The sequence below is a fragment of the Esox lucius genome, chromosome 10 (assembly GCF_011004845.1).
Source record: "Esox lucius isolate fEsoLuc1 chromosome 10, fEsoLuc1.pri, whole genome shotgun sequence".
Lineage (NCBI taxonomy): Eukaryota > Metazoa > Chordata > Actinopteri > Esociformes > Esocidae > Esox > Esox lucius.
The window spans coordinates 16,285,413-16,312,261 of record NC_047578.1 but is presented as its reverse complement, the minus strand read 5'-3'; the positions used below and the strand labels follow the sequence as shown (position 1 = coordinate 16,312,261).

At 47.3% G+C, this 26,849-nt stretch overlaps 1 protein-coding gene across 2 annotated transcripts in view; it reads right to left on the bottom strand.

Moving 5' to 3' along the window:
- jarid2b (jumonji, AT rich interactive domain 2b) overlaps positions 1 to 26,849 on the bottom strand; it is an 85,239-nt gene that overhangs the window by 27,998 nt on the left and 30,392 nt on the right. For both annotated transcript variants that reach the window (XM_020050270.3, XM_034294819.1), the window contains 2 exons: positions 13,173 to 13,308; positions 9,078 to 9,192 (listed from right to left, as the gene is read on the bottom strand). In XM_020050270.3, the coding sequence (XP_019905829.2) occupies positions 9,078 to 9,192; positions 13,173 to 13,308 (251 nt within the window). Of the gene's footprint in view, positions 1 to 9,077; positions 9,193 to 13,172; positions 13,309 to 26,849 lie in introns of those variants that run through there.

The window sequence follows — 26,849 nt, the reverse complement described above, 5'->3', positions numbered from 1 at the left end:
ACACCTGAGACCTTGTAACACTAACGAGTCACATGACACCGGGGAGGGCAATGGCTAATTGGGCCCAATATGGAATTTTCACTTAGGGGTGTACTCACTTTGGTTGCCAGCGGTTCAGACATTAATGGTTGTGTGTTGTGTTATTGAGGGTACAGCAAATTTACACTGTAATACAAGCAGTACACTCACTACTTTACATTGCAACAAAGTAGCATTTCTTCAGTGTCACAGGAAAATATATAATCATATTTTTACAAAAATGTGAGGGGTGTACTCACTTCTGTGAGATACTGTATACATACACTCACCTAAAGGATTATTAGGAACACCTGTTCAATTTCTCATTAACGCAATTATCTAAATCAACCAATCAGATGGCAGTTGCTTCAATGCATTTAGGGGTGTGGTCCTGGTCAAGACAATCTCCTGAACTCCAAACTGAATGTCAGAATGGGAAAGAAAGGTGATTTAAGCAATTTTGAGCGTGGCATGGTTGTTGGTGCCAGACGGGCCGGTCTGAGTATTTCACAATCTGCTCAGTTACTGGGATTTTCACGCACAACCCTTTCTAGGGTTTACAAAGAATGGTGTGAAAATGGAAAAACAACCAGTATGCAGCAGTCCTGTGGGCAAAAATGCCTTGTTGATGCTAGAGGTCAGAGGAGAATGGGCCGACTGATTCAAGCTGATAGAAGAGCAACTTTGACTGAAATAACCGCTCGTTACAACCGAGGTATGCAGCAAAGCATTTGTGAAGCCACAACACGCACAACCTTGAGGCGGATGGGCTACAAGAGCAGAAGACCCCACCGGGTACCACTCATCTCCACTACAAATAGGAAAATAGGCTACAATTTGCACGAGCTCACCAAAATTGGACAGTTCAAGACTGGAAGAATGTTGCCTGGTCTGATGAGTCTCGATTTCTGTTGAGACATTCAGATGGTAGAGTCAGAATTTGGCGTAAACAGAATGAGAACATGGATCAATCATACCTTGTTACCACTGTGCAGGCTGGTGGTGGTGGTGTAATGGTGTGGGGGATGTTTTCTTGGCACACATTAGGCCCCTTAGTGCCAATTGGGCATTGTTTAAATGCCACGGCCTACCTGAGCATTGTTTCTGACCATGTCCATCCCTTTATGACCACCATGTACCCATCCTCTGATGGCTACTTCCAGCAGGATAATGCACCATGTCACAAAGCTCGAATCATTTCAAATTGGTTTCTTGAACATGACAATGAGTTCACTGTACTGAAATGGCCCCCACAGTCACCAGATCTCAACCCAATAGAGCATCTTTGGGATGTGGTGGAACGGGAGCTTCGTGCCCTGGATGTGCATCCCACAAATCTCCATCAACTGCAAGATGCTATCCTATCAATATGGGCCAACATTTCTAAAGAATGCTTTCAGCACCTTGTTGAATCAATGCCCTGTAGAATTAAGGCAGTTCTGAAGGCGAAAGGGGGTCAAACACAGTATTAGTATGGTGTTCCTAATAATTCTTTAAGTGAGTGTATATATGTATGTATGTATATATATGTATGTGTGTGTGTGTCTGTGTGTATGTATGTGTGTGTATATACACATACTCATATACCCACACACACACAATTGGTTTGGCACTTATTGAAAGGCCAGAGAGCATTAGTATCATCTCCTCTCTCTCTCAATCACTCACTTCCCACTTTCTCTCTCGCCCCACTCCTATCCTCTCTCATTCACCCTCCCCTGCCAGACTTCATGTTGTTCCTGATGAACTTGCTCATTGGGAGCATTTTACTGGGCCAAACGAGGACACAGAAACACCGGTAACAAGTAGACATGCAGGCTTTTAACTGGACAGAACAGACTGAAAAGAGATTTTTTTGTCAGAGGGAAAGGGTGTCAAACACAGTATTAGTATGGTGTTCCTAATAATCCTTTAGGTGAATGTATATTCTATATATAAAGACAGAGAGGGACAGAGAGGCAGACAGACAGAGAGAGAGACATACAGAGAGAGAGACATACAGGCAGAGAAAGAGCTAGAGCACCTGCAGTTGATGCACAGACATACCAGAGGGGGAGGAAGAGAAGGAAGGATTAATGCAGGATGTCCCATTCATCCCCGGCTAATCTCCCCCATTCCCCTCCTCCTTCCCCCTCCTTGCTCCTCAAAGCTGCCGCTCCTCTGATGTTGCATGTGTCTCAGCTCTGTGTCATTGATTAGCTCTCAGACGTAGAGGGGTCGCCCAGCGCCGGAACAGAAACACTGGCTGGATTCCCCGGGCTAAAATGACGGGATGAACGAGACTCGGCTGAAGGAGGAGGGTTGCCGAGGGAAACAAAGACCTACTTCCCTTACCTCCACCTAACGCTCCTCCACAAGCTAGAGCGGGTGGAGACAGGGCCGTGTTTTAGAACATTGAGGCAGGATCACTGCTGACCAAGACAAAGCAGGTACTGTGTTGTTGCAAAGACAGCTGTTGAGTTTTGTTGCTAAGCTACAACTGGAATTCCAGTGCAACGACTGGACACAACTACAGCTAAAAGTATATGGTTGTTGTTGAAGGAAACTTGCTTATTCAGGCCGTTGCCAGATTCCAGTGAAATCACAGATCCTATATCAATGTGGACGCAGGGCCTTTCCCCACATTAACACCATGTCAGAGTTACACCTGGAATGATACTGTCTAATCTGGAGGAACACTTTGCAGCGCTCACATGCTCAGAGAGCGGAAGGAAAGGCCCATCAATATAAATCGAGCTAATCTAGCTAACTTTAGTTATTCTTTGCATAACCAAATAAACAAACAGCAGTAAGGGGGAGACATGGTCATAAACACACTCTAGAGTTCAATCAAGTATGTTGGGCTGTTTAAAAAAACAAAAACACTATTGTTAGCTTTGGGGTCTAGTATCAGAGCTAAGGGCCCGGGTTCATCAGGATAGGGTTAAGAGCCTAGTTTATCAGAGCTAAGGGCCGGGTTCATCAGGATAGGGTTAGGAGCCTAGTGTATCAGAGCTAAGGGCCGGGTTCATCAGGATAGGGTTAGGAGCCTAGTGTATCAGAGCTAAGGGCCGGGTTCATCAGGATAGGGTTAGGAGCCTAGTGTATCAGAGCTAAGGGCCCGGGTTCATCAGGATAGGGTTAGGAGCCTAGTGTATCAGAGCTAAGGGCCCGGGTTCATCAGGATAGGGTTAGGAGCCTAGTGTATCAGAGCTAAGGGCCCAGGTTAATCAGGATAGGGTTAGGAGCCTAGTGTATCAGAGCTAAGGGCCCGGGTTCATCAGGATAGGGTTAGGAGCCTAGTGTATCAGAGCTAAGGGCCCGGGTTCATCAGGATAGGGTTAGGAGCCTAGTTTATCAGAGCTAAGGGCCGGGTTCATCCGGACAGGTCTATGGCTTTATCAGTGTCCGGCCCCCCGCTGCATCAAAAGACATTCTGGAGAGGCTGCTGCCTCCAAAATCTCAAAACCAGACCAGCCTACTGGACCTCACTGGAGAGCGAGGGCATGAAGGGGGCGGGGGGGGGTTGTTCCTCTAACAATCAGCAACAATTAACGGGTGGATTGGTGGGAGTGCCGGTTATGGGGGACAGACAGCCAGCTTAACAGCTAAACAGCTCCAGATGGACCACATGAAACTCTTCCAACAGATCATGCAGTGTTCAGCAGCTGGCGAGGACACGAGAGCGTACAGTCCAAGGCACTTGCTGGAGGAGAGACAGACAGAGATTGAGAGACAAACAGATGTCCATGAAGAGAGAATAAACCCAAGGCAGAATAACAACTTTCAGTTAAGCAGCAGTAATGTTTGTTGCAGCCTTCTTTAAAAGTATTGACAGACACGACAGGAGTTTGTAGCCATTAAACCCTGGGGCTTAGTGTCAAGGGAAACTAATAAGGCTACTAGCTTTGTGGCCAACATCTCACGCAACAGCAACATTCTGTCAACACAAACCTTAAGACTGGAGAAGTCAAATGACTGAAGTAGGGTCAAAGTCAGGGTTAGGGCTATAGGGTTAGTGTAAACAGGGCTCACAGGGAGAACCACTCTGGCTAATGTGTTTAATGCTTTTCTGAGTGTTCAGCACTTGGAGAAGAGTTAGCCTTGCATTGAGCTGACCGTGTGACCTGGTGACCCTGGTGGGGGGGTCGCCATCAGTCAGAGAAACACAAAAACAACACCACTAAGGTGAGAGGTAAAAACAAAAGTATGAAAGAGCATTTGGGTCTGCGTGTCGATATTAAAGCGTTATATAACACTATTTGACATGTCAAATAAACATATCATAGAACAATCCTGAAAACACTGACCAGCAATTGCAGTCAATTGTAATCTTCTTAGCAATGATTTCTCTTGAAGTTGAACATTGAAATAATTTACAGATAAACTAAACAAGCTAGCCTACTAATCCTGTTGAACCAAACTAAAAGCTAGCTCAGGTTGGTATAACCATTAGTCTCAACCTGTGCGTTAATTTAATGGTTTGGGTCCAAACAAGACCAACATTGAAGAATAATGTTACAAATTAGAAATATTAACATGATCACATGATGACACATTGCTAGGGACGCAACTGAAGCAGACTGCCATTTTGATTTCCGCCAGCTAGTTCAATTTTTAGTGGTGTTCCATAAACAGGCAAATGTATATATGCAAAGTCTGAATCTATTGAATTTTATCCAAGCATCCATTTCAACTACTGAACCATTAAACCATTCTAACTGGACCATGGTGTGTAATCTACTATTGAAGAATCACCTTGATGGTCTGGCTTGATACTGACTCATGCTGTCCAGGGGCTTTTAGTCTATTGAATGGCACAGCATTGATAGACTCCGCTGTTAGGTTTTGACACTTCTGCTGCTCCACATTAATCACATGAGATCTCTATTCAGACCTGCCTATTCAGATGTGTGCTGCTTTTCAGGTGAGCTTTCGGGCAGGATTCTTAGGGACACAAAGGCTCCGATAGTCATTTCAGACACATGCTAAATACTGAGAGAATATCAACAGATAGGGTTAGATACGGCTCCACTCTGAGGCCCCAGAGGAATTTGTAAAGGACACAATTTTCTCAATTACGTTATGAAATAGAGACAGATGGATGTGTCATTTAGAGGCTGTCCTCACGATAGACCAACATACACTGGTTTATATAAGTGTCTGTATGGCTATAGGCCACAATCGTTTATAACACTAGAGGTATAAACACCATTCTTTATGAACACTGATGCCGGGTGGGCTTTGACTGAAGGCACACTAGTAGGAAACATTTATCTTCTCATGATGTGAAACGTTCCAATGTGAGCGTTCCTAAAAGGAAACAAATGCATTGGAACCGCGTTGGTGATGTCTACATAGTTGTTCGACGAAAGCATACGGCTTAGAAAGCCTACACAACGACCTTCACACCTCATCCACTTCACACATGCTTTCGTTAAAGTGACTTAAGCTAAGGTAACACCTGCTGCATAATACACAAAGAGTGGGGAAGACAAAAAGTTCAAACCTACCCTGTGTACACTGTGCCTCTTTAATGGAGTTTTAATGGCCCATTCTTCAGGCTCTAGCAGGGGCTCATAACTCTAGATGCAGTTGGGGGTTTAGATACATTCATACCTGCTATAGAAACTGATCCACAATATCTCCTCAGCCCAGATTCTGTCTCTGATTGGTAAAACAACCACGTCTACTGGTCTAAAACCTGATTGTGACACTTCTATTTTGTTGTAAGTATATTTTGTTAGTCCTTTGATAGAGACACTGTCTTGAATGAATAAAGGCAACATGCAGAACATTGAGAAACTGGAACTAACAACAGCGTAGCACAATGCCTAGCTCCCTCTCTGAACTCATGTACTATGCATACTGAATATAATGGAGAAAGGATGTGGTAATGCACACCTCTGCCCAGCGGAGAGTACTGTGATAAGGTTTACTTAGACTGCTGTGTGAAGCTTAGAGATATTTTTGGGTTCGGCAAACAAGGTCTTTTATCCACTTCCCTAGAGTCAGGTGAACTTGTGGTCACCATAGTTAGGTGTTTGTTTCAAACCATCAACTCTGACAGAGTATTCCTCTCTTCCTGTCTACTGTTAGCTAGGGCTGTATGTGCCACTGTCCAGTCCGATCCATTGTATGTACTGATGTACTGCCCCAAGTCATTACAACACTGTAGCCTGGGATCTGTCAAGACAGTTCTAAACTACGACTGTGTGGATTTAACACTAATCAATAGTATTATTATGGTCTGCTATTACAGTAAATGTGGAAGTCCCTAGGGGAAGTGCTGGATAATCATTCAGATATGGAATTAGTGATTATACACTATATCACTGATATATAACATATATATGGCAGACCACCAGACGAGCAGAAAGCCTGACAGCCAGACGGGCAGAAAGGCAGACGGGCATTTTGTAACAGCAGACAGGGTGGCAGCGGCAGAGAGTGACTAACTTGGCATTGATTAAAACACAACAAGCAACTCAACAAGCTCAACTTGGCCCATGCTACTGAGAAGAACTGGCTGCGATAAAAATCACCAGAAGAACTGGAGCTTTCCAAATCCTGGTCACCATGGCTGAAGCCTGTGTTTCTCTCCTCCAGCCTGGGCGGAGTGGCTGAAGCCATGTTTCCATTCTACAGCCTGGGTGGCGTGGTTGAAGCCTGTGTTTTCTGTCCTCACGCCTGGGCAGTGCGGCTGAAACCACATTTCCCTTCATCAGCCTGGGCGGTGTGGTTGAAGCCTGTGTTTCCCTTCTCCAGCGTGGGGGGTGTTGCTGAAGCCTGTGTTTCCCTTCTCCAGCGTGGGGGGTGTTGCTGAAGCCTGTGTTTCTCTTCTCCAGCCTGGGTGTTGAGACTGGGAGGGGAAGGAGGAGGAGCACCTCTTCAGTAACTTGGCAGGACTTTGGAGGTCCATCTCTCAGTGTCCTGGGAAGACAAACATTGCCAAGGTCCCAAACACCTCCTTGGGAACTGCCTCCCCTGGCCTCAGACACACCAGGACCCCCGCCTGCACCCAGCCCAAGCCCGGGCACCTGTGCCCCCCCCTCCCAGTCTTTGTCTTGCATTGCCAGGTGTGAAAGGTCCTGGCACCTCCTCAATCAGACTCCCTGTTACAGAGAGGCGTGGGCCGCAGATGCCAGGGCCAAGAAGTCGTCCTCCACACACAGTCACTCACACACACTCTTTACAAACAATCACAGACACACACAAATACACACCCCCTTCACCAAAAAGGCCCATGCCAATGCCAAGCGCTGTGAGCCGGCTGCTCATTAAGCCAGGGAGAGAGGCTGCTTTTATTCCTGCAGGAGGACTAATGAAAAACACCACATCACTCTGCTGAACACAGGCCTGTTGTTGACACCACGTCTGCCTGCTTCTCGCGCTCTCTCTCCGCTCCATCTGCCTTCCTGGCTCGGCCGGCACAGGGTTCTACCGGGTAGGGGCCGGTCCAGGCGCCGCTGTGAGGACGGCGGGGGAAAGCAGGAGAGGCGGAGCAGGCGAGAGAGGAGGGCTGCTGGGAACGTGCGGCGGCTGCCTACACAGAGGAGGGTCTCAGGGTGGGGGTCTAGACAACAGATCTCTGTGCTGCGGCGCAACACGTGTGTATGAATATATAGCATTTCACATCGCTGTGTGCGCGCGTGTGTGTCAGTCAGCAGCAGTGCATTTCGTCCACAGTGGCGGGTCTGTTAGAGGACCAGGACCATGCTGGACGCGTGTGAATTCCTCCCAGTCAGGCCCACCAGTCTTCCCAGTCCCTCAGGTGAGTCCAGACCTTCACGATGACCGCTGGGGATCAGGCTCCTGTATATGTAGATCTTATTAGCGGAAAGGAAAACATTCCTCGGTTGACATCTGGCCAAGACGTACAGAATGTCAGAGGGGAAACCTGGAAAGAACAACCCACTGCCCCAGTTTCAACACAGGCACAATATTTCACTCATTTATATATTGAGGTTTTGGAGTTTTCACCCTAAGCCCCCCCCCCACCACCACCATCACAATCTCCACACACACACACAAACGCACACATGGAGCAAACTGCCCTTCTTCAATCTACATCTGAGGAACCCATTACACTTGAATCTCAAAGGGAAAATAAACAGTATAAGAAGCACATGTGGCAAGCTTCGATTTTCAAACTGCATACTTTCAAAATAGTCTGCTCGTTCTTCTTTTCATGGGAATGAGCCTGAGGGAAGCAAGTGAGAAAAGCTCTTAAGCTGAATTCCCGCCAGGTCCTTAAAAGATTATAAATCACCTATAAAAATTACTTGGCAACAAGCTAATTGTTGTATTTGAATGCATTACATTTTCCTGAATTATTAATTGGAAATGCTCAACATTTCTTGAAACCCTAATTAAAAAGGACAAAAACAACTTTCTGCTTTAAAAATGAGCGCAGCAAAAGAGCTCCCCTTCTTCCGAACCAAACTGTTCCCTTCACTGTAGATGCTCTAATTGCTGTAATTCCCTGACTTATCTAAACACATGACTGGAGAACACGACAAGAAAATATAGCATGAATGAAGTGAATTAATACAAGATGACAGAGCCTTTCAAACATGTACTACCAGACTTGTTTAGAATTTTTTTGCTTTGATAATCTTTTCACTCTCACCCTCCTCCTTGCTTTCCCTCCCGCTCTCATGCTCTCCCTCCTGCTTGCTCTTTCACCCTCCCTGCCTCTCCCGCACGCACACGCGCGCACACACTTCTAAGAACGCTGAGCGCAAGAATGCTGACCTGGATCAAAAGACCAGTACGATAACTCTGCTGTACTGCAGACCATGAAAAAACAAATCAAGTACTGTGGATCTCTCCCTATCACAATCACTGTCCCGCCATAACTCTGTCGCCAACACAGCCGCCATTAGACAACGCAATGGAGAGAGCACAAACAGAAAAAGACAGCACAGGAAGATAGAACAGAGCGAGAATAGGAAAAGGACAAGATAGAGCCAAAGTGAGAGCCAAAGAGCAAGAGGCAGCGATCAAACGCAGTGGGTGAGAGAAACAGATAGAGGGACACAGGGTCCTCTTGTGAGAGTATAGATTAACCCACTCACCTCTTCTTGGCAGGGCCGTCCTCAGAGTACTCACTGCTGCCATCAGTGCTTTGAGACCGCGAACCATCAGTCTTATGGCCCTTCTGTCCCGAGCCTTTGAGCTGGCTGTGAGAACCTAGAGAGACATGAAGATGTGGGTTAGAGAAGAATGACTGGTTTATTACGGTTCCTGAAAGGGGAGGCGGGTCTTGAATGGGACGGGGGAGACAGGTCATGGACGGGGGAGACGGGTCATGGACAAGGCGGGGGAGAAGAGACGGGAGAGACGGGTCATGGAAGGGACGGGGGAGACGGGTCATGGAAGAGACGGGGGAGATGGGTCATGGATGAGACGGGGGAGGGGTCATGGACGGGACAGGGGGAGACAGGACAGGGGGAGACTGGTCATGGACAGGACGGGGGAGACAGGTTGTGTGTTGTAGGATCCGGAACTGCTACAGTAGGTGATAACAGCACATCTTGACTAATCGCCCTCTCATCACATTCTGTAGGACTGACGCCTTGAAGCATGTGCCAGCTACTAACCACAGCCTCTGACAGCAACACCCACATCCCAAACCGTAACTGCAAGTGTCCAAGGAAAATACATCTTAAAAGGTCATTATGATAGTAGCTATTAGAGGAGATGAGTGACAGATTCTGAAAACGTGTTTGTAGAAGAAACCAGAACAGGCCCAGGCGGTCTGTATTCTGGCCGGTACTTGACAGTAGGAGAACAGTAACAGGAACTGTCATGGCTGTGGGCCTTCGAAAGCTCTGGTATTATGAGTCAGACCTTAACGATACTCAGGGAGCTGGGTGGATGGCGAGTGAGTAAGTGAGAGTGAGTAGGAGTGTGAGAACGGTGTTCTTGGTCGGGGCTATTGTGCTCAGTCTTTACATGCTCTCAGGATGTATTATTCATCTCCCTGGAGGCATGGAGGGCCACACCAGCTGACAGCGACCAGAGCTGTTCCCCTCAGACACACTGGAGTTGTAACATTCTCCAGACCCGCTGGTTGTGTGTTGAAACACCTTTCTTACATTTAGCTTCAGCAAATGATTCATTTGATATTAAACAAAGGATAGCTTTACACTGAGAAATGATAGAAAGCATTCGGATTCAGGCCTACTAATCTGCCTAAAGCTAATCCGCATAGTAGATGAATGTAATGATATTCCTACTGAGCAGAAGCTGACTGGCGAGGGGCCATCTTGTCTCTTTCTCCACCCAGATCGGAGTTGTTTTACATATGTCCGTTTCACACGAGTGCCTTTGTGAGAAGGCAGGGAGGGAGGCAGGCAGGCAGACAGACAGGCAGGGAGACAGCAAGACTGGGCTATGGCATATCTGGGGGAAGAACATAACTTTTTCCCCTGGTCCCAAAGAGGCCTAACTAGGAAGGAGGATGTTGGCTGGCCCTTTAGGGACTCTAATCAGATTTATGCGTGTTTAACTAAGCCCATCGCCTCACTATGTTCATCCTGCTCTCTAGGGAGTGAAGGAGGAGGGGAGAGAAAGGTGGAGGGAGGTGAGGGAGATCGGCGGTGCGTACCGTGCTGAAGCACAGCGTAGCCCATTAGTGGGAGTTGGAGTGACGCAGACAGGGAGAATGTATGTGCCCAGATGCAGAGCTGAGAATATTACTAGCCAGGAGAGTGGCATTACTTCAGCTTAATCACCTTCATCAACATATGCAGGGTGATTATGACTAAATAATGGTGTTTCTAATGGAGCAAGCTCGAGGCCCACCACCAATCTAGAGCAGCACTTGTCCACTGTGACCATCAGAACAGTGGCTGGTAATGACAGAAGTGTATTGGTGTTCTCTAAAAGCTTTTAGAACATTATGGAAGGGACTGTGATGTGTATGCATGCATGTATGCATACCTGGGTGTATACACACGTACAAAAATGTCTGTACCAAACATAACAGGCACAACCACAAAGCAAAATGAATCAACCAATGTATTTTATAAAGCCCTTTTAACATCAGCGTCTGTTATAAACTGCTTATAGATATACCCAGCCTAAAAAAAATTTAAACAGCAAGCAAAAACAAGTATTGATTAACAATGGATAGGAAAAACACCGTAGTAGTGTCAGAATCTATGAAGAAACCCAGAGGGGAACCAGACTCTAAGGGCTGGCCATTCCTCGTCTGGCTCTGCTGGGTGAGATTAAAAGAATAAATGAACTTTTTGGGCCAAGCAGGACGCCGGCCCAAACAGTCTGACCGAGGCTCTGTGTCCTCAGCCAGTCTGGCCCAAACTGCCACAGTGCCATCTCCCGAAGCAGCCAGAACAGGTCAGGTTCACTGCTAAAGACAACACTGGCCGGGCCGTCGGTACCGTCCACTATCTCCCACCTTTTGGAAGCCTGCCAGACGCTCCATCAACAGAAGGGAGTTCTCTCTCTCCGTCAGCAAAAGATAAAGAGGGGAGAGCAAAAGAAGGAAGGAGCGGAAGAGAGAGTGCCTATTGATGTAATCAGGCTTTCCATCTAGGGAGGGATAACAGGAAAAAAAGAGAGACACAGAGAGAGAGAGAGACGGAGAGAGAAGGGACTTAAGAAGGGCATCATGTCGCTTGCTTCATAACAGAAGTGAGAGCGATGGAGAGAGGCAAAGCGAGATGGACGCCTGCCAACAGGGAGAGGTAAGTGGCCGGGGAGATGATTACTGGTTACGTGATGGTAGATGGACGGGGGGCTGTGTGTGTGTGGGGGGGGGGGGTGGTGGTCCTGCAGCATCAGTCCCTTTACTTTGCTGTTGGACCCATACGCTGCTGCCTCTGAGCTTCCAAACTGAAAGCCAGACACACCTGAAACAACCCCTCTGAAAGAGACAGACGACACTGCAGGGGTGAGAGTGAGAGAGTAGAGGAAAACACGACAACAACAGAGGTGCATATTTCCCACCATTTCAGCCGGTAGAGTGCAGTCTGTACACGAATGAGTCTGTAACCTACATCTACACCAGAGTCTTCCCCCTGCCTGCTTCACACAATATACACTTCCAGAAGCCTTTTCCTCCCACTGTCTCAGAGTTGTGATACTGACAGCTGAGGAGAAAGTTCAGAAGCTTGTGTGAAGTTCAATCTCCTTGTTGGCTGTTAGCTAGAGTTTGAAGAGGAGGGGAGACAGAGCAGAGCGCGCAAAAGGCACAGCGAATGTGTCAAACAAAGCAGCTTCAGAGAGTTCAAACCAGCCTTTATACTGGATTTTCACCAAGGAGACAAACACTGAACCAGGCAATGACAAAGACTGAGCTCCATGGACTTTATATTCCAACTCCTAAGAAAAACAAACGCAGGATCCTCTCGATAATAGCGATTATTAGTAATTCATCAAATGCTCTTTTCCATACAGACTGAGGTAAGTGTATACTTTCACACTTTTCTGTACCTGTTGCCGGCAAGAACTGAACCCACAACCCAAGCCTTGCAAGCGCAATACTCTACCAAGAGCAATGGAAAGTGCGTTCATTCTGAAAAAAAATCCATATTAATGTATCACTATACACGGACTTCACAAGAACTGAAATATCCTGATTTAGGCAGGTTGCAGCTATTTTGTAACATTGTGTTGCTACTGGCGAATACAATAACAACACAATAACAAGTTAAAGTAAAGCCAGGATGCAGGCTAAAACAGCCCATCCTTGCTCAGGCCAAATGCTACTCCACCTATGAACAATAGGTGAATGGGACTGTAGTATGTATGCATGCATGTATGCAAGGACCAATCTGAATACACAAAGTCAAAAAACAGCCAAACCAACCGATGGGTCACGGAAAGCAGGAAGCCAAGTCTGCCTGGGGGTAAGAAAAAGCTGTCACTCTGAGGGAATGTCCACTATTCACTGTTTTATTGACAATGTTTTAATCTGAGCTGGCTCTGTCAGCTCAAAAATCTGTCTGCTCCTATCTAATAATGCACTGAGCTACAGCCAGAACACGTTAGGTCAACATTTAGAAAATGGCTTTAGAAATGGCTGTGATACTCTGATCGCATACGTATTTCCACAGGACTGCGGGCAAGACGGCAGCGTAAAAAAATAAATAAACAGCACACTTTGCTAATGTTACAGGAAAAAGGGTACTAGGGAATCTTACCATTAGTGTATTTAGTTCCATCACCGAGGCCATCTCCGAGCTGCCTTTTCTGAGCAGTCTTGAATTCCTTCAGTGAGAGATAGAGCACCTTCCTCACATCCCTCTCCTCTGACCAGGGGATCCCATCTATGTCATCCTATAATCAGAGGAGTACAGAGGACTACTGGTTAGTGTTAGTACAGAATTAGCGTATTAGCATGACATGGCAAACGTACAAATAGCACATAACAATGCACTACATCTCACAACCAACACCAAAAGACTGAACCCATATCGCCTAGTAATGAATTACCCGGGACTCTATGGCTGTTTAATATGAATTAGAGTTCAGTCTATTTGAGTCTTGTCAGACAGAAGGACAACATACACTACAAAGGATGTTATTATAACCAGGGTGACAGAAATCTTTAAAACATAGCTTCCTTTTCCAACAGCCCTTTCTCATCTTTGAAAATAAAAATAAAACATAGTCCATCTCTGCACTATTCATTATTATTAACAATGGCTGGACAGTCCTCAGGGTCAATGTTGCACAAAAACTCACAGATGCACACTGACAGGAAAGACAGAAGAATAGAACGGTGACATTGGCTTCCGTTCGAGTGCACTTAACTTTCCCAGAATGCTTTGTTACAAAGGTCTCTAGTGTCTGAGTACAGAAATACCAAGCTTCCTACACAGACAGAGCAACTTTGCAAGTATATCACTATTACAGCCGAACCCAGCTTCATTTCATAGTACAGCTCAGCACTAATTCACAGTGTGGTCGTACAGACTACACTTTAACACTAATGACAAGAGGAAATCAGAGCTGAACAAAACGACATGCCGGATCTCTAGTGACATGGCTGGAGCGATCCGTAATAGTGGACATCACTGAGGCATTCCATGATATTTAAAGTGTTGCTGGAGGTTATAGACAACGGAGTGTCCCCACTTGACAAAGCGAAGGGCTGACAGCCATGTTTCCCATCCGAGACGTCCTCCACTTCATGTGCTGAAGCCGAGCACGGCTGCTCCTCATTAGGGTTAGCACTGACTGACACACAAGCGCTCACATAAGAGCAGGAACAGCTGAAACCTCTGGCTTTAAACTCTGGGAGCTGATGAAAAAATGTGCCAGAAAGTGTTGTTGTCGTGCCCCCCCCCCATCGTCCCCTTGGAAGGCTGCCAGAGTGATTTCCTCCTCTCCCTGCGCGTAGTGACGCGGCGTTCCAAACTGAGGAGCACCGGGTATTATCAACTGGGTGCCCTGAGGACACAACAACTATTGAAAACCTTTTTATGGAAACCCAAATTAGCGATTAGAATGGGACTTCATTCTGCGGATCGCCGAGGGATGAAAACCCTAAACCAGGGTTGGGGAAAACCAAAAATCAAATGTAGCCACTGAAAAAATGAAGGCAGCCCAGAGTTGACTACCTTCAATTATAAGTCACACCAACCTTACCTCATATACCTAGGTCTGGTTCCCTCCCCAAGTACCCACTCAGTATCCTGGTCTTACCCCACAGGCCCCAAAGTATGACAAAAACAGTGCCAAAGGTACTTCCAAAGGTACACATTGCTAAGGTGGTTTTCTGTCAAAATTGCAAGACGGACAAACTGACATGGGTAGGCGCAGAGTGGGTAATTAGGCAGGCAGGCAGCCGGCCACTCAGGGGGCTGACGGACGGACGGAGGGATGCCAGGCCTCTTCAGAGTGGGAGAGCTGGGTGGCTGGCAGAGCAGAGCAGGGCCGGCGCTCAGATGAGAGCCATGGAGCTGGCACTGCCATAGAGACGGCACCGAGCTGACACAACCCCCCCCCCCCCCCCCCCCCCCCCCCCCCCCCCCCCCCCCTCGCCCACCGACACCCTCCCCACTCCGCCCACTACTCTCTTCCCAAGGGGGAACCCACAGCCTGCTAATGAGCGCCGGGGCCTTTGTGTGTCTACTGGAGCGGGCCGACTGGCACACAGCACGCTCTTAAACACACACACACACACGTTTTAGGGGCCCTAAAGGGACCCAGTGTCTTTCACAGCACAGTGCTCTACCTTGGCAAACACAGTGAACACACAAGAGGATCGTCTACATCAAGCTTTAACTCCTCTCACATCCCACACAGTGACGAGCCAGGATAGGTGCCTACCTAGACACTCAGCCTGAAAGGGGCTATATACCCAGACAGACAGGCGGTGTCTATACCGAGACAGACAGAGACTAACTGAAGGTGGATGTACCCAGACAGACAGACAGAGACTAACTGAAGGTGGATGTACCCAGACAGACAGACAGAGACAGACTAACTGAAGGTGGGTGTACCCAGACAGACAGACAGACAGAGACAGACTAACTGAAGGTGGGTGTACCCAGACAGACAGACAGACAGAGACAGACTAACTGAAGGTGGGTGGTCCCAGACAGACGTCTGTCACAGCAGATGGAGACGAACTACAGTACAGTAGATGAGACGCTGGCTCACTCTTCGCACTGTAAACACATGCCAGTGGAGACGAGACGGTTAATAGACACCAGAAGAAACTCCATATGAACGTGTCAACTCTACTGTCTGAAACATCCCCAACAGGCACCGGGAAGAGACATTCCATACCAGCCTCTCTCAACCGGGGTGCCCTTCTGGCTTCGTCAAAGAATAATCTGACGTTGCGGACATAACCAAATGAATAAAAACGTCAAAATAACGATATAATGGAAATGCAGATGATTAGGCGCCTCATCATCAAAATTCTTCTCACGCGGCCCTTTCCCCCCGTGTCACAACTTTAACGCCGAGGTCAGACTAAATAAATAGACCACTACAGTGCTTTCTTTCATTAACGCACGATGCATTACGGGAGTGTTTTGTGAAACGCACAACCTAGCCTAGCCTAGTTTTTAACCTAGTTTTTGAAAAGAAAGGTTCCAGAATCAGATAACTCTGAATCGGAGCCATCAGCTTCATCATCCAGCGGCAGCTCCGCAGCGAGGGCAGTAGAGGCCCGCGGCGAAACAAAGAAAAGACGATGACAGCTTCTTGTCTTACAGTTTCATCTTTACCTGGGGATCCATCGTGCACTCTAGCCACGGGCCTAGAAAATGCTATGAAGTTGTCCAACCAAGCAATGGTTCAGAGCAAACTGAAAAGACACCTGGCAACAAATCATCCGCCACTAGCCAAGGAGGACACAGACAATTTGCTTTGTTTGAAAAGTCAACAAGAATCTACACACCTAATGTTTGGTAGGCTTCTGTTTTACATTAGAAGCCCTGTGGTAAAACGGTTATTTATACAGTGTGTGTAAAGCAAGGATATCTGCATGTGAATCAGACAGCAACATCAGATCTAGAGGAACCAGGGTTCCTATGGCTTCCCGTGGATCTGATTGGACAGCTGGGATGTAGAGCTGCCGGGAAACCTATCTCCCCCGACAAATCTAGGACTAACACAATAATTAGGATGGAGACAACTCATCTGTCCACTGTAACATGATGGAACGCTTCAATCTAGTTGAAACAGAAATGTCTGCCACCAAGAGGTGTGACACACATAATTGCCAATGCAATGAGGAATAAAATAAGACTTGTCCTTCTAACCTACTGTCCACTGTACGGGGACTGGCTGAACCATCAGCATACTGTAAGTGGGTTGGCTGTAATTTGTACAACATGGGGATTGGCTAAACATAATTTGCACTGCAACGGGATTGGCTAACCCATCTGGAGCCAAGAAGAAAAGGGAAGTTTGTCCATCTTACCAAGCAGGAAGTACAAACATCCTGTCGGCAGATGATTTGCTCATAATCACCATGGCCACATTTCTCAGAGAGAAAAGACAACACTGATACCGTAGAGGGGATGTCCCAGTTTTCAAAACAAAAAGGAACACACGTGTGTCGGTTCACACAGCAGACTAATAATAGCATGCTGATGATGGTCTGGATCCCATCAACAGGGAATGTGGGCCAGTAGCCAAACGAGTTCAGGCTGAAATGTGTTAGTGCTGTATAACACACATTCTCCTGAACAGAGGTGAGGGGTGGGTGAGTGTGTGTAGCTAGGGAAGGTCTCCCCCGCTCTTCTTCCTCTCTCTAGAGGCCCCTACCCACCTTCCCCCCATATCTCTCTAGGTTCCACATGTATCCCAGATGCCTGCTTTATCTGGAACAGAAGCACTATCCCACACAGACATAAGTTGCACAACGACACTCAACTCTTTAACATGGATGTTTCCCACAATGTCAGGTATTTGCAAGCTAAGTGACAGACTGACATGCTGCGTTTTTAGGAAGGGGGGTTGAAGCCTGCAGCATTTCATCAAGACACTGGTCACAAAGAACTAGAGATCTGGAACACTGCATTTAGTCCATTGGTGTGTGGGGCTGAGTCAGGCAGTAAACTTCCATTCCGCTCCCAGTCAGGTCTCAATCTGGTCCTGGTCAGTCAGACAGCAATTGTGCTGCTAGTCCGCCAGGCAGCTCCCAGCCAGTCCTGTCCAGTCAGTCATTGTGCTTCAAAAATAAGTCAGCCAGCTCCCAGCTAGTCAGTCGCTCAGCTCCCAGCCAGCTTCGGAAATTTCGCCCTTACATAACAGAAGTGCAGCTCAGTCTGGTACAGAGCACAGAGAGATCCCACCAAGGTTTAACCGGTTCATGAGGGGGCTCCATTACACCTCTCCCTCAGCATAGAGGAATGCCCGGGCCTCAGGCTATCTATAGGGAGGCATCCATAGGGCCTCTGAACACCTGCATGCTCGGATGGTCCACATGACGACCCCCCCCCCCCCCGTGCAGAGCCCAGTTCCAGTACCGAGCAGCCGACTACAAACTCAGTTGATCTGAAACACACTGGCCCACCCTCTACAGATCCAAAGCCAGCAGTGCGTTTTGAAGTGAGCCGGCCATTCTGGTCAGTCAACCGTGCAGCGCTATCACACTCATAACAAACTGGAGCCGAAAGGAGCAGGAAAAAATGAACCTTTTAAAATGGCACAGGTTCAAGGAACATTTTGGTGGTGGTGGTGGTGGTGGGGGGGGGGAGGGTGCGTTTATAGGAGTTACGAGGAGGTTCCAGCATTCCGACTGGACCAATAAAGGCCTAATCAACCTGAACACTGGGGACTCCAGGAGAAAAAAAATAAACACCTGGTATTTATAACAGCATATGTGTTCAGGAAGCAACTAAGGGGTGAGGGGGTAGAGCCTCATTACTTCTCTGGGCTCTGATCGTGATTAAGGGGCAACAGTCTGTATCCCACAGGCAGAGATATCATGAATAACAACACATACTACCTACATACAGACAGGCTACCACACTAATACGACCCAGCTACAGAAGGGCTACCACACTAATACGACCCAGCTACAGAAGGGCTACCACACTAATACGACCCAGCTACAGAAGGGCTAACGTACTAATACGACCCAGCTACAGAAGGGCTACCACACTAATACGACCCAGCTACAGAAGGGCTACCACACTAATACGACCCAGCTACAGAAGGGCTAACATACTAATACGACCCAGCTACAGAAGGGCTACCACACTAATACGACCCAGCTACAGAAGGGCTAACGTACTAATACGACCCAGCTACAGAAGGGCTAACGTACTAAAATGACCCAGCTACAGAAGGGCTAACGTACTAATATGACCCAGCTACAGAAGGGCTAACATACTAATACCACACAGCTAAGGACGGGCTAACATACTAATACCACACAGCTAAGGACGGGCTAACATACTAATACCACACAGCTAAGGACGGGCTAACATACTAATACCGCACAGCTAAGGACGGGCTAACATACTAATACCACCCAGCTAAGGACGGGCTAACATACTAATACCACCCAGCTAAGGACGGGCTAACATACTAATACCACACAGCTAAGGACGGGCTAACATACTAATACCACACAGCTAAGGACAGGCTAACATACTAATACCACCCATCACCCATGACTGAGCTGGTTTCACTTCTCACCTTTCAGATTAAAATATCATCTTTCCATCCCGGAAGATCAGTTGTCAATTTATCATCAAGTGTGACAATATAATGATATAATCTACTTCATATGACACTACAAAGATGGCTAGCACAGCAAACTCACACACTATATATCTTCCACCAATGTTAGCTGGTTGTTGCTAAATTAGAAGTTCCTGACAAACATTGTTAGGGGTGTTCATGAAGCCAGCTGCCTCCTGCCAATTATTACCGCAAAGCCTGCACATTGGCGATTGAAAGTTTGACTGTTTTCACAATTGAGTCTTTCAGTCAAAATAATATTTTCATTAATCTTTGGGACTGGCCATTGTTCAAATTAAATATTAAATTGAAGAAGTGGTTAGCTGACTGCAGACTCCTAGTGTGAGCTGCAGCTGTAACAGCTGATCAAAAGAATCTCAGTGAACCATTCCAATGTACTATAGGCTGGGACAGGGAGAGCAGGGCGGGACATGGAGAGGGGGGCGGGACATCATTTAGTCATGTTTTAGCGTGTCAGTGTTCACTTATTCAGCCTTACTGAAAGTGGATCAGTGGTCTCCTCAGTGAGGTCCAGCCCACCATGGAGCTCTGTTTACACAGGCAAAATCAACCAGATAAGGAACAGATGGTACAGTCCTTTCTCTCTTTTCCCTCATTCTCTCCTTTCCTTTCTGTCGAGGCTGGGGTCAATTTGGAATTTTTTGACTGGCCACACCACAAAGGAAGTGCAATTTCAATAGAATTTGAAGAATTTCACAGAAAGTGTCATTGATTTGAATAATCTCTCATCAAAATGATATGCCATATTTTAATGCAAAGAATACACCAGGCCATGTAATCTCAAATGTTAGTTTGAATATAACTCATTGATGTACAACAGTATCAGGAGTTGTTTAAGTTGTTTAAGGGAAGTAAAAGGAATAAAAATTGTATAGATCAACAACCACATGATCCAATAATATTTCTAGACACGATGATAATTGTTAGTCGTTTAAGCACATTATATTAGATGGTATTGGTAAGCATGTGCAAATAAACACTCATATGGTGAATAATGAAGTCCTTCAAATTCAGCTTATTTACACATACTTCAATTATATTTCAATTAAAACGTATCAATACAAAAGAGCATTTCATTCGCAATCTAATTCCGAATAGACCCAGAATCACGCATAGTGATACCCCCTCTTTCTTGTGCGATTACTCTAACTACTACCATTCCTAGAGTATTCCTCTCTTATCCTCATTGCCCACTCTCTCTCTCTCTCTCTCCCCCATCCCTCTCCCCCATCCCTCTGATCCTTCTCCTGTAATGCTAGTGACAGGTCCCTCCTCAGCAAACAGCAGGGGCCGACTCACAGTGGAGAACAAAGTGAATCAAACAGTCTAATCAGGATAAAGACGTCGGAGGGAGATCACAATATTCTCATTTCTCCTGAGGTGGTTCGGGAAAGAAACAATACCACCCGCATTCACCCACACACTGTTCCAGGGGTTTTGGGACTGGCACACCACGCCAAGGGTTTCACCCGCTTTAAACCCGCTGGGCACACCGAACGGGGGTCGCCGCGTTGCTCATAGAGCGGCACGCGCTGACATTTCGCGGAAAGGCCGGTATTCGTTGAAGCGCCGGCTAAATATCCCGCGGTGCTTTCTAAACACACTCGCTCTCCCTGCCCCATATTTGAAATAATCTGAAGAGGATTACAGCATGTACTGGAGGGAAGAGGCCGGTTTATTGGTCGAGGCGCTCTGTCCCTTCCAGTTCCGTTTAATGGACGTGCGTGTGCGCGTGGCGGTAGGACCAGACGTCAGCTCTGACAGGCACGTGGAGGATTAACTGGATCCCTTTCTAAACCTTCTATCTTTAGAAATAGGATGTTGTGTGGCTTGACGAATGAAGCATCGAGTACCACCCGGTTCTGAGTCAAACCTCTTCGATCAGTAAATCAATAGGAGGGTCATTACGGTGGAACCCATGCAGGGCAGCAGAACCAAACAGCCCAGTCGTCGGACTGAGCCGCCCGCGCCGAGCCCAGCACTCTGTGGGAGGGCACGCGCCTCACCCCGGACGTTCTTCCCTAGGGGACTTCCCCCTAACACTAACCCCTCAATCAGAGTGCGGGAGAGACTCACACGCGCACGTGCATGCAGGGACGCAGGCTGGATATTCATTGGGCTCGTGCCTCTGGCGCACTTGTAGTCGGTTCATATGATATTCACGGAAGGTCTCGTGAGGCCGGCGCTTAAAATAGCCTCTGATTCAGCATCTCAGACCGAGCTCCTCTTTTCCCTTAAAACCCACCGCACGCATAAACACACAGCATAGTGCAGGACTGACAACCAGCCAGCCGGCCTTACAGAGAACCAGTCCAACCTGTCTCGTCTGTACCACACGTGTTTCACCGCCCCCCTGTTTCTCCGTGTCCCCCACTCCCCTCCCCGCAACACCCTCCCCCGGTCTCTCTCCGTCTCCAGTGTAATGGACCAAGGTTGTTACCTCACTGCTACACTGCCAGCTGGCCAGGAGCTTTGTGTATGTCTCCGTCTCGGTCTCTCTCTGTGTGTGTGCGTGCGTGCGCTCCAAACCACCACACAACGTGATTATTCCGAAGCCCTCCAACACAGGGAGACGGTATCATTACCAAACAAGAGCAGACAGCTGTAGGTTCACACACGCACAGGAACGGGAGAGTCATTTAATGCAACGCGCCACAACAACGCCAGCCGATGTCCCAGGAGAGGGGCACCGTGAGGCAGCCGGACAGAAAGTGCTGGTCAGAACAAATAGATATTAATGCGAGAGAAAGCTTTTAGAAGCCAGTCTCAGTCAGACTGTCAACGTGGAGCAGAGAGAAAACGATGCTACCGCGCTGAAACCAGCGACTCCACACGCCCCCTCCGTCTCCTTTTCTCAAGCCCCTCCTCTCCCTCTCTCCCTGCGTCCTCCCTGGGGTGAATCAACCTTCTGGTTCTGCTGAAACAAGCAACCGGCGCCTGAACGCTGTGGCTCCTCCCCACATCCCCATGCCTGTCCTGGCCTCCTGATTCAGCCCAGTCCCATGGGACAATCCAACACCAGGCTCCACAGCACCAGGTGAGACAGCGACTGCCGAGCCGGCTCTGAATAGGTGGCGCTGATTGGTTCCATTGTGTGAACAGTGTCTGAATATAGAGGAGCTTGGGAGGGGAGGGGCGGGGACAAAACCATGTAGCTCCTGTGTGTCAGTCCCGTGAGCTTCAGCGCCTCTTTATCCAGCTGGTGGAAATACTTTGTTAAGAGTTGGCAGCGGTAGTGGGGCTGGAGCCAGGAGAGGAGGTGTTGCAGCGAGTGGCCCGGGCCACAGAGTAACGGGGCTGTCAGGACACAGGGTTAGGGTGGTACGGGGCAGTCTGGGGGGGGACAACAACAATGCAGTGTCCTGCCGTGCCCCATCCACAACCCTGGCTCTCACTGGCACTGTGGCACACTCCAAGGACTCAGCTCTTGGCTCAGACCACGAGCGAGTGTCACAATGCGTGCGCGAGCGTGTGTGTGTGTGTGTGTGTGTGTGTGTACAGCAGGAGGATGAACAGCTGTTGTGAGGAGAGTGTGTTTCGAGCTTCAGTACATGGAGCAAATGGAGTCAGGGTTGAGTTAGACATCAGGAAATCATATTGGACTGAGTTTGTTAATGGATATGTAATGGATGTTGCAGTGTGTGTGTGTGTGTGTATATATATATATATATGTATATGTGTATGGGTGTGTACGTGTGTGCGCGGTTCAAGCCTGTAGTCCTCTAGCCATACAGCCCTTTCTTCCCAATATAGAGTAGCCTACTCAAGCAGCCGGACTGCCCATCTGGCATTTAGGGATAATACGACAGGCTGGTCGGTTTGTTTTTGGGCAAGTGGGCCTGTCTAACCCACGCAAAAAAACAAAAGTCCAATAATCTGTGCCCGGAGGAAAAGACTGGGCCAGTGTGAGGGCCTCGCGGTAAATAAAAATGGCCTCCACAGTGTTATAAAGCACTGGGCCCGATGTCTTTATAAACCTGGTGAGTGAGTCGATAGTTAAGAGGCCGTTATCATTTTATTAGTCCTGGTCAGTGTCTGATACAGGGTGAAGGTACAGCTGGACTGTGAGGGAAAAGGGGTCCTGGTAGACCAGTGTAACCGGTTTCCCTTTAGTTCATCTGTCTGTTATTAAATTCCCCACATACACCCAGTCAACACCTCACCCCTACATCCCTCCAGACCCAAACCCAGACATGTCAGTGATGTGATTAAATTCTCACCAGCCCATGCCTCGTTCGCTCTGCTTCCTCTTCCCCCCTGCCCCCAGGAAGACTCAGGGAACCAACCGGATTCTGTGGTGTTCCTATGCTCTGTTAAAAACACAGATGTGTGTAGCATCCGCCTCTCACGCCCAGCTAAATCCTCTGTTCTGGCTCCATATAGACCTGCATTAATTGCGAGCGACGGGGGTCAGTGTGAACATGAGTCGGCCCTGACACACTTCAGCTCCTGGGGGGGACTCTGCTGCCGAAACGGAGGCCATATGGGCCATGGCGACTGACTGCTCGGGGGACTGACCAACAAAATGGCCGCTCCTTCACAAACACAGAGCCAGTGTACTGTGAGCAGCTATGCATTTCATTCAGAGGCTTTAAAACCACATTCTCTTTAGACTAACAGCAGAACACATTGTGGTATTTCAGGTCAAAGACAAACGGACAGTTTAGCAGAGATATCGAATCGGCAGCTCCAGCCAGCCAAAGAACAGTCCACCTTCACCAGTTTGTCAACCATCTGGCACATTATCACACAGACGGGACAGAAAACTGGAAATACTTTGTATACCGTGGCTAACATACAGCACAGCACACGTGTACACACACACACACACACACACACACACACACACACACACACACACACACACACACACACACACACACACACACACACACACACACACACACACACACACACACACACACACACACACACACACACACACACACACACACACACACACACACACACACACACACACACACACACACACACACACACACACACACACACACTCTATTACCGTCCACTACATTCTTTAGTCAGTCTGACACAATTTAGACTGAAAGGGAAATTAAACCTGTCCGGTGAATCTGCACTTCACTGTTCCATTAACTTGTCATTGTTGGTGGCCGTGTGCAAGGCACGACAGAACTAACGACTAGAGCTGGGGGGCAGACAGAAATTACACTGCGCCGCAAAGGAGACCGAACAGAAGAAATTATTATAGTGAAAGGTTCAATAAAATAAATCACACACATAACAACAGCCGCGAAGCGGGCTGGCCATAGGGACATTACAGAGGCCGTCCGAACACGCTGGAGCCCAGAGGAAAGACGCTTTCAAACGTTCGCTGCAATTGAGAAGCTATAGAGCCACTTTGTAACATGGACGCTGACAGGCAGTTACGTGGGAGCAGAGGAGACAATGGATCTGTGGGCCCAGCCAGGAGGGAGGGCCAACCCAGCGGAGACACAGGATCTGATGTCCGGGGGGGGTGGGGGGGGGGGGGCTGCAGCATAGAGGTCAGGGGTAACAGGTCAGGGGTCAGGCGGGCCTCTGGGGTCAAAGGCAACTCGGAGCAGACACATCTTAAAGCTGCTCGGCTCAAAGAGCCTGTCAATCAATATTGATTATTTGGTATCCTGGGCATTGGTCATTCTAACCCTTGTAACCCCAGGGTCTGGGCTAGAAAAAGCCTCTTTACATGAACAGGTACTGGGGAGAAGAGGCGTACGAGAGGGGGATAAAGACAGAGGGAGAATGTGGAAAACAAAGGAGCTTTTCAATATCCCAAGACAAGGGGTCCATCATCAGCACACGACTTCTAAACTAAAGGGCCTGCGTGACAGGCACGTTCATGTCACATTCGACAACACCAATCTAAGCAGAGATTCTTGTGGGAGTCGAGATTTCCAGAGAGGGAACTTTATCAAACCATCTGTCAGATCACACAAGCTGCACACACTGTGTCCTGACACAGACAGAGGAAGTGGGGGGGGGGAGACACAGGTAGGCATTGTGGCTCATATTCCGTGCCTTTTCATCCCTGGGGCTCTTTCCCTCCGGGGTGAAACTACAGGTGTTGACAGTGTTCACCTACTCCGCTGGAGTCCTGACCTGGATATCCGCAGACAGAGGGCGATGTGTTAGGTGCTGCTCCGTCGATATACCCTACTGTTTCGGAGCTCAATACAGTAGCATAGTGGTTGGGCCACTGGGCCGGTAACGGGAAGTTGTCTGATTCTTAGGGCTTGTTTATCTTGGGCTACATTTTCTGAGACACGTCGAAGAAGACCCTGTATGCGCCATTATGTTGTTGTGAGGGACAGCTCAAGATGCCACCTTCCGAGGGAGTGTGCGCCACATACGTTTGGAAGACAACTGTCGAAACTGTAGAACGTTTCTCTTCAGTGATCACACGTGCCGCGTCATTTTCCCTCGATTGACGGACGCAATCGTACTAGGTACGTCTCAAACATGCCGGTGGAAATTCAAACGCTAATGAAATGATTATGCAAACTCAAGATAAGTCAATGTAGCGTTTTATTCTCTTTAGTCATGTAACTAAGCCCTAATTGCCCAGTTGACAGGGTGAGAAATCTGTCACTGTGCTCATGAGCAAGACAATTAACCGCATTAACCCTGAAGGTTTTCTGGATACGAAAATCTCCTGAATGACAACATTTCAAGGTGAAAGTAATTAACAAGTGTTAAAATTGGCACAATAGAAGACAAGAGAAGTCGGTCAATAAAAACAGGAAAGGTTTAGGATTCATCCTGATCTTTCATCAAAATATAGGCCAATGATAACACTGATGCTTTTGCCTGCAGGAAAGAAATATGCCCACATTTCAAAAGCTGACTTAAATACTTAAAGGTATTTCTATTGGTTCATTATGGCAGAGTTTTACAACCACCCAATCAGAGCCTTTCTCTGGGAATCCCATGGTACCACCTATGGACATTAAGGACGTTAATCGAGATCCTTTGCCAGCCACCTCTTCAGCCAGACACTATTGCCTGGCAAGTTGGTCAAAACACACTCAGCGGAAGGGTTAAAGTGCAGAGTTACTCAACAACTAATTCACAGGGTTTGGTGATACCTTAGATATTTCCAAAGTTGTGGCATGAAATGAAATAGCTTTGGTAGTGTAAAGTTCATCTTGAGTCTCGCTCTCAATTGCTCAATTATTCAACACAAATTATGCATTAGGATTTGTTCAGGATGGGCAAAAACCTTGCTAGCATCAAGCTTCAGTAGCTACATTAAGTAAGTAAGCCTAAAACAAAACATATACATATACATATACATATATACACATATATATATATATATACATATATATATATATATATATATATATATATATATATATATATATATATATATATATATATATATATATATATATATATATATATATATATATATATATATATATATATATATATATATATATATATATATATATATAAATAATATTGCAACTATTTCTGGTGGATTTTCAATTACCCATCTGTAAATGCTTTTTGAGGTGATATAGAACAGAGCCCCTTACACGGTAAAAGAGGAGGGGTTTCCCAATTCTCGTCTTTTCACTTGACGAAAAAAAGTTAGCTATCGTGATCTATATTGAAAG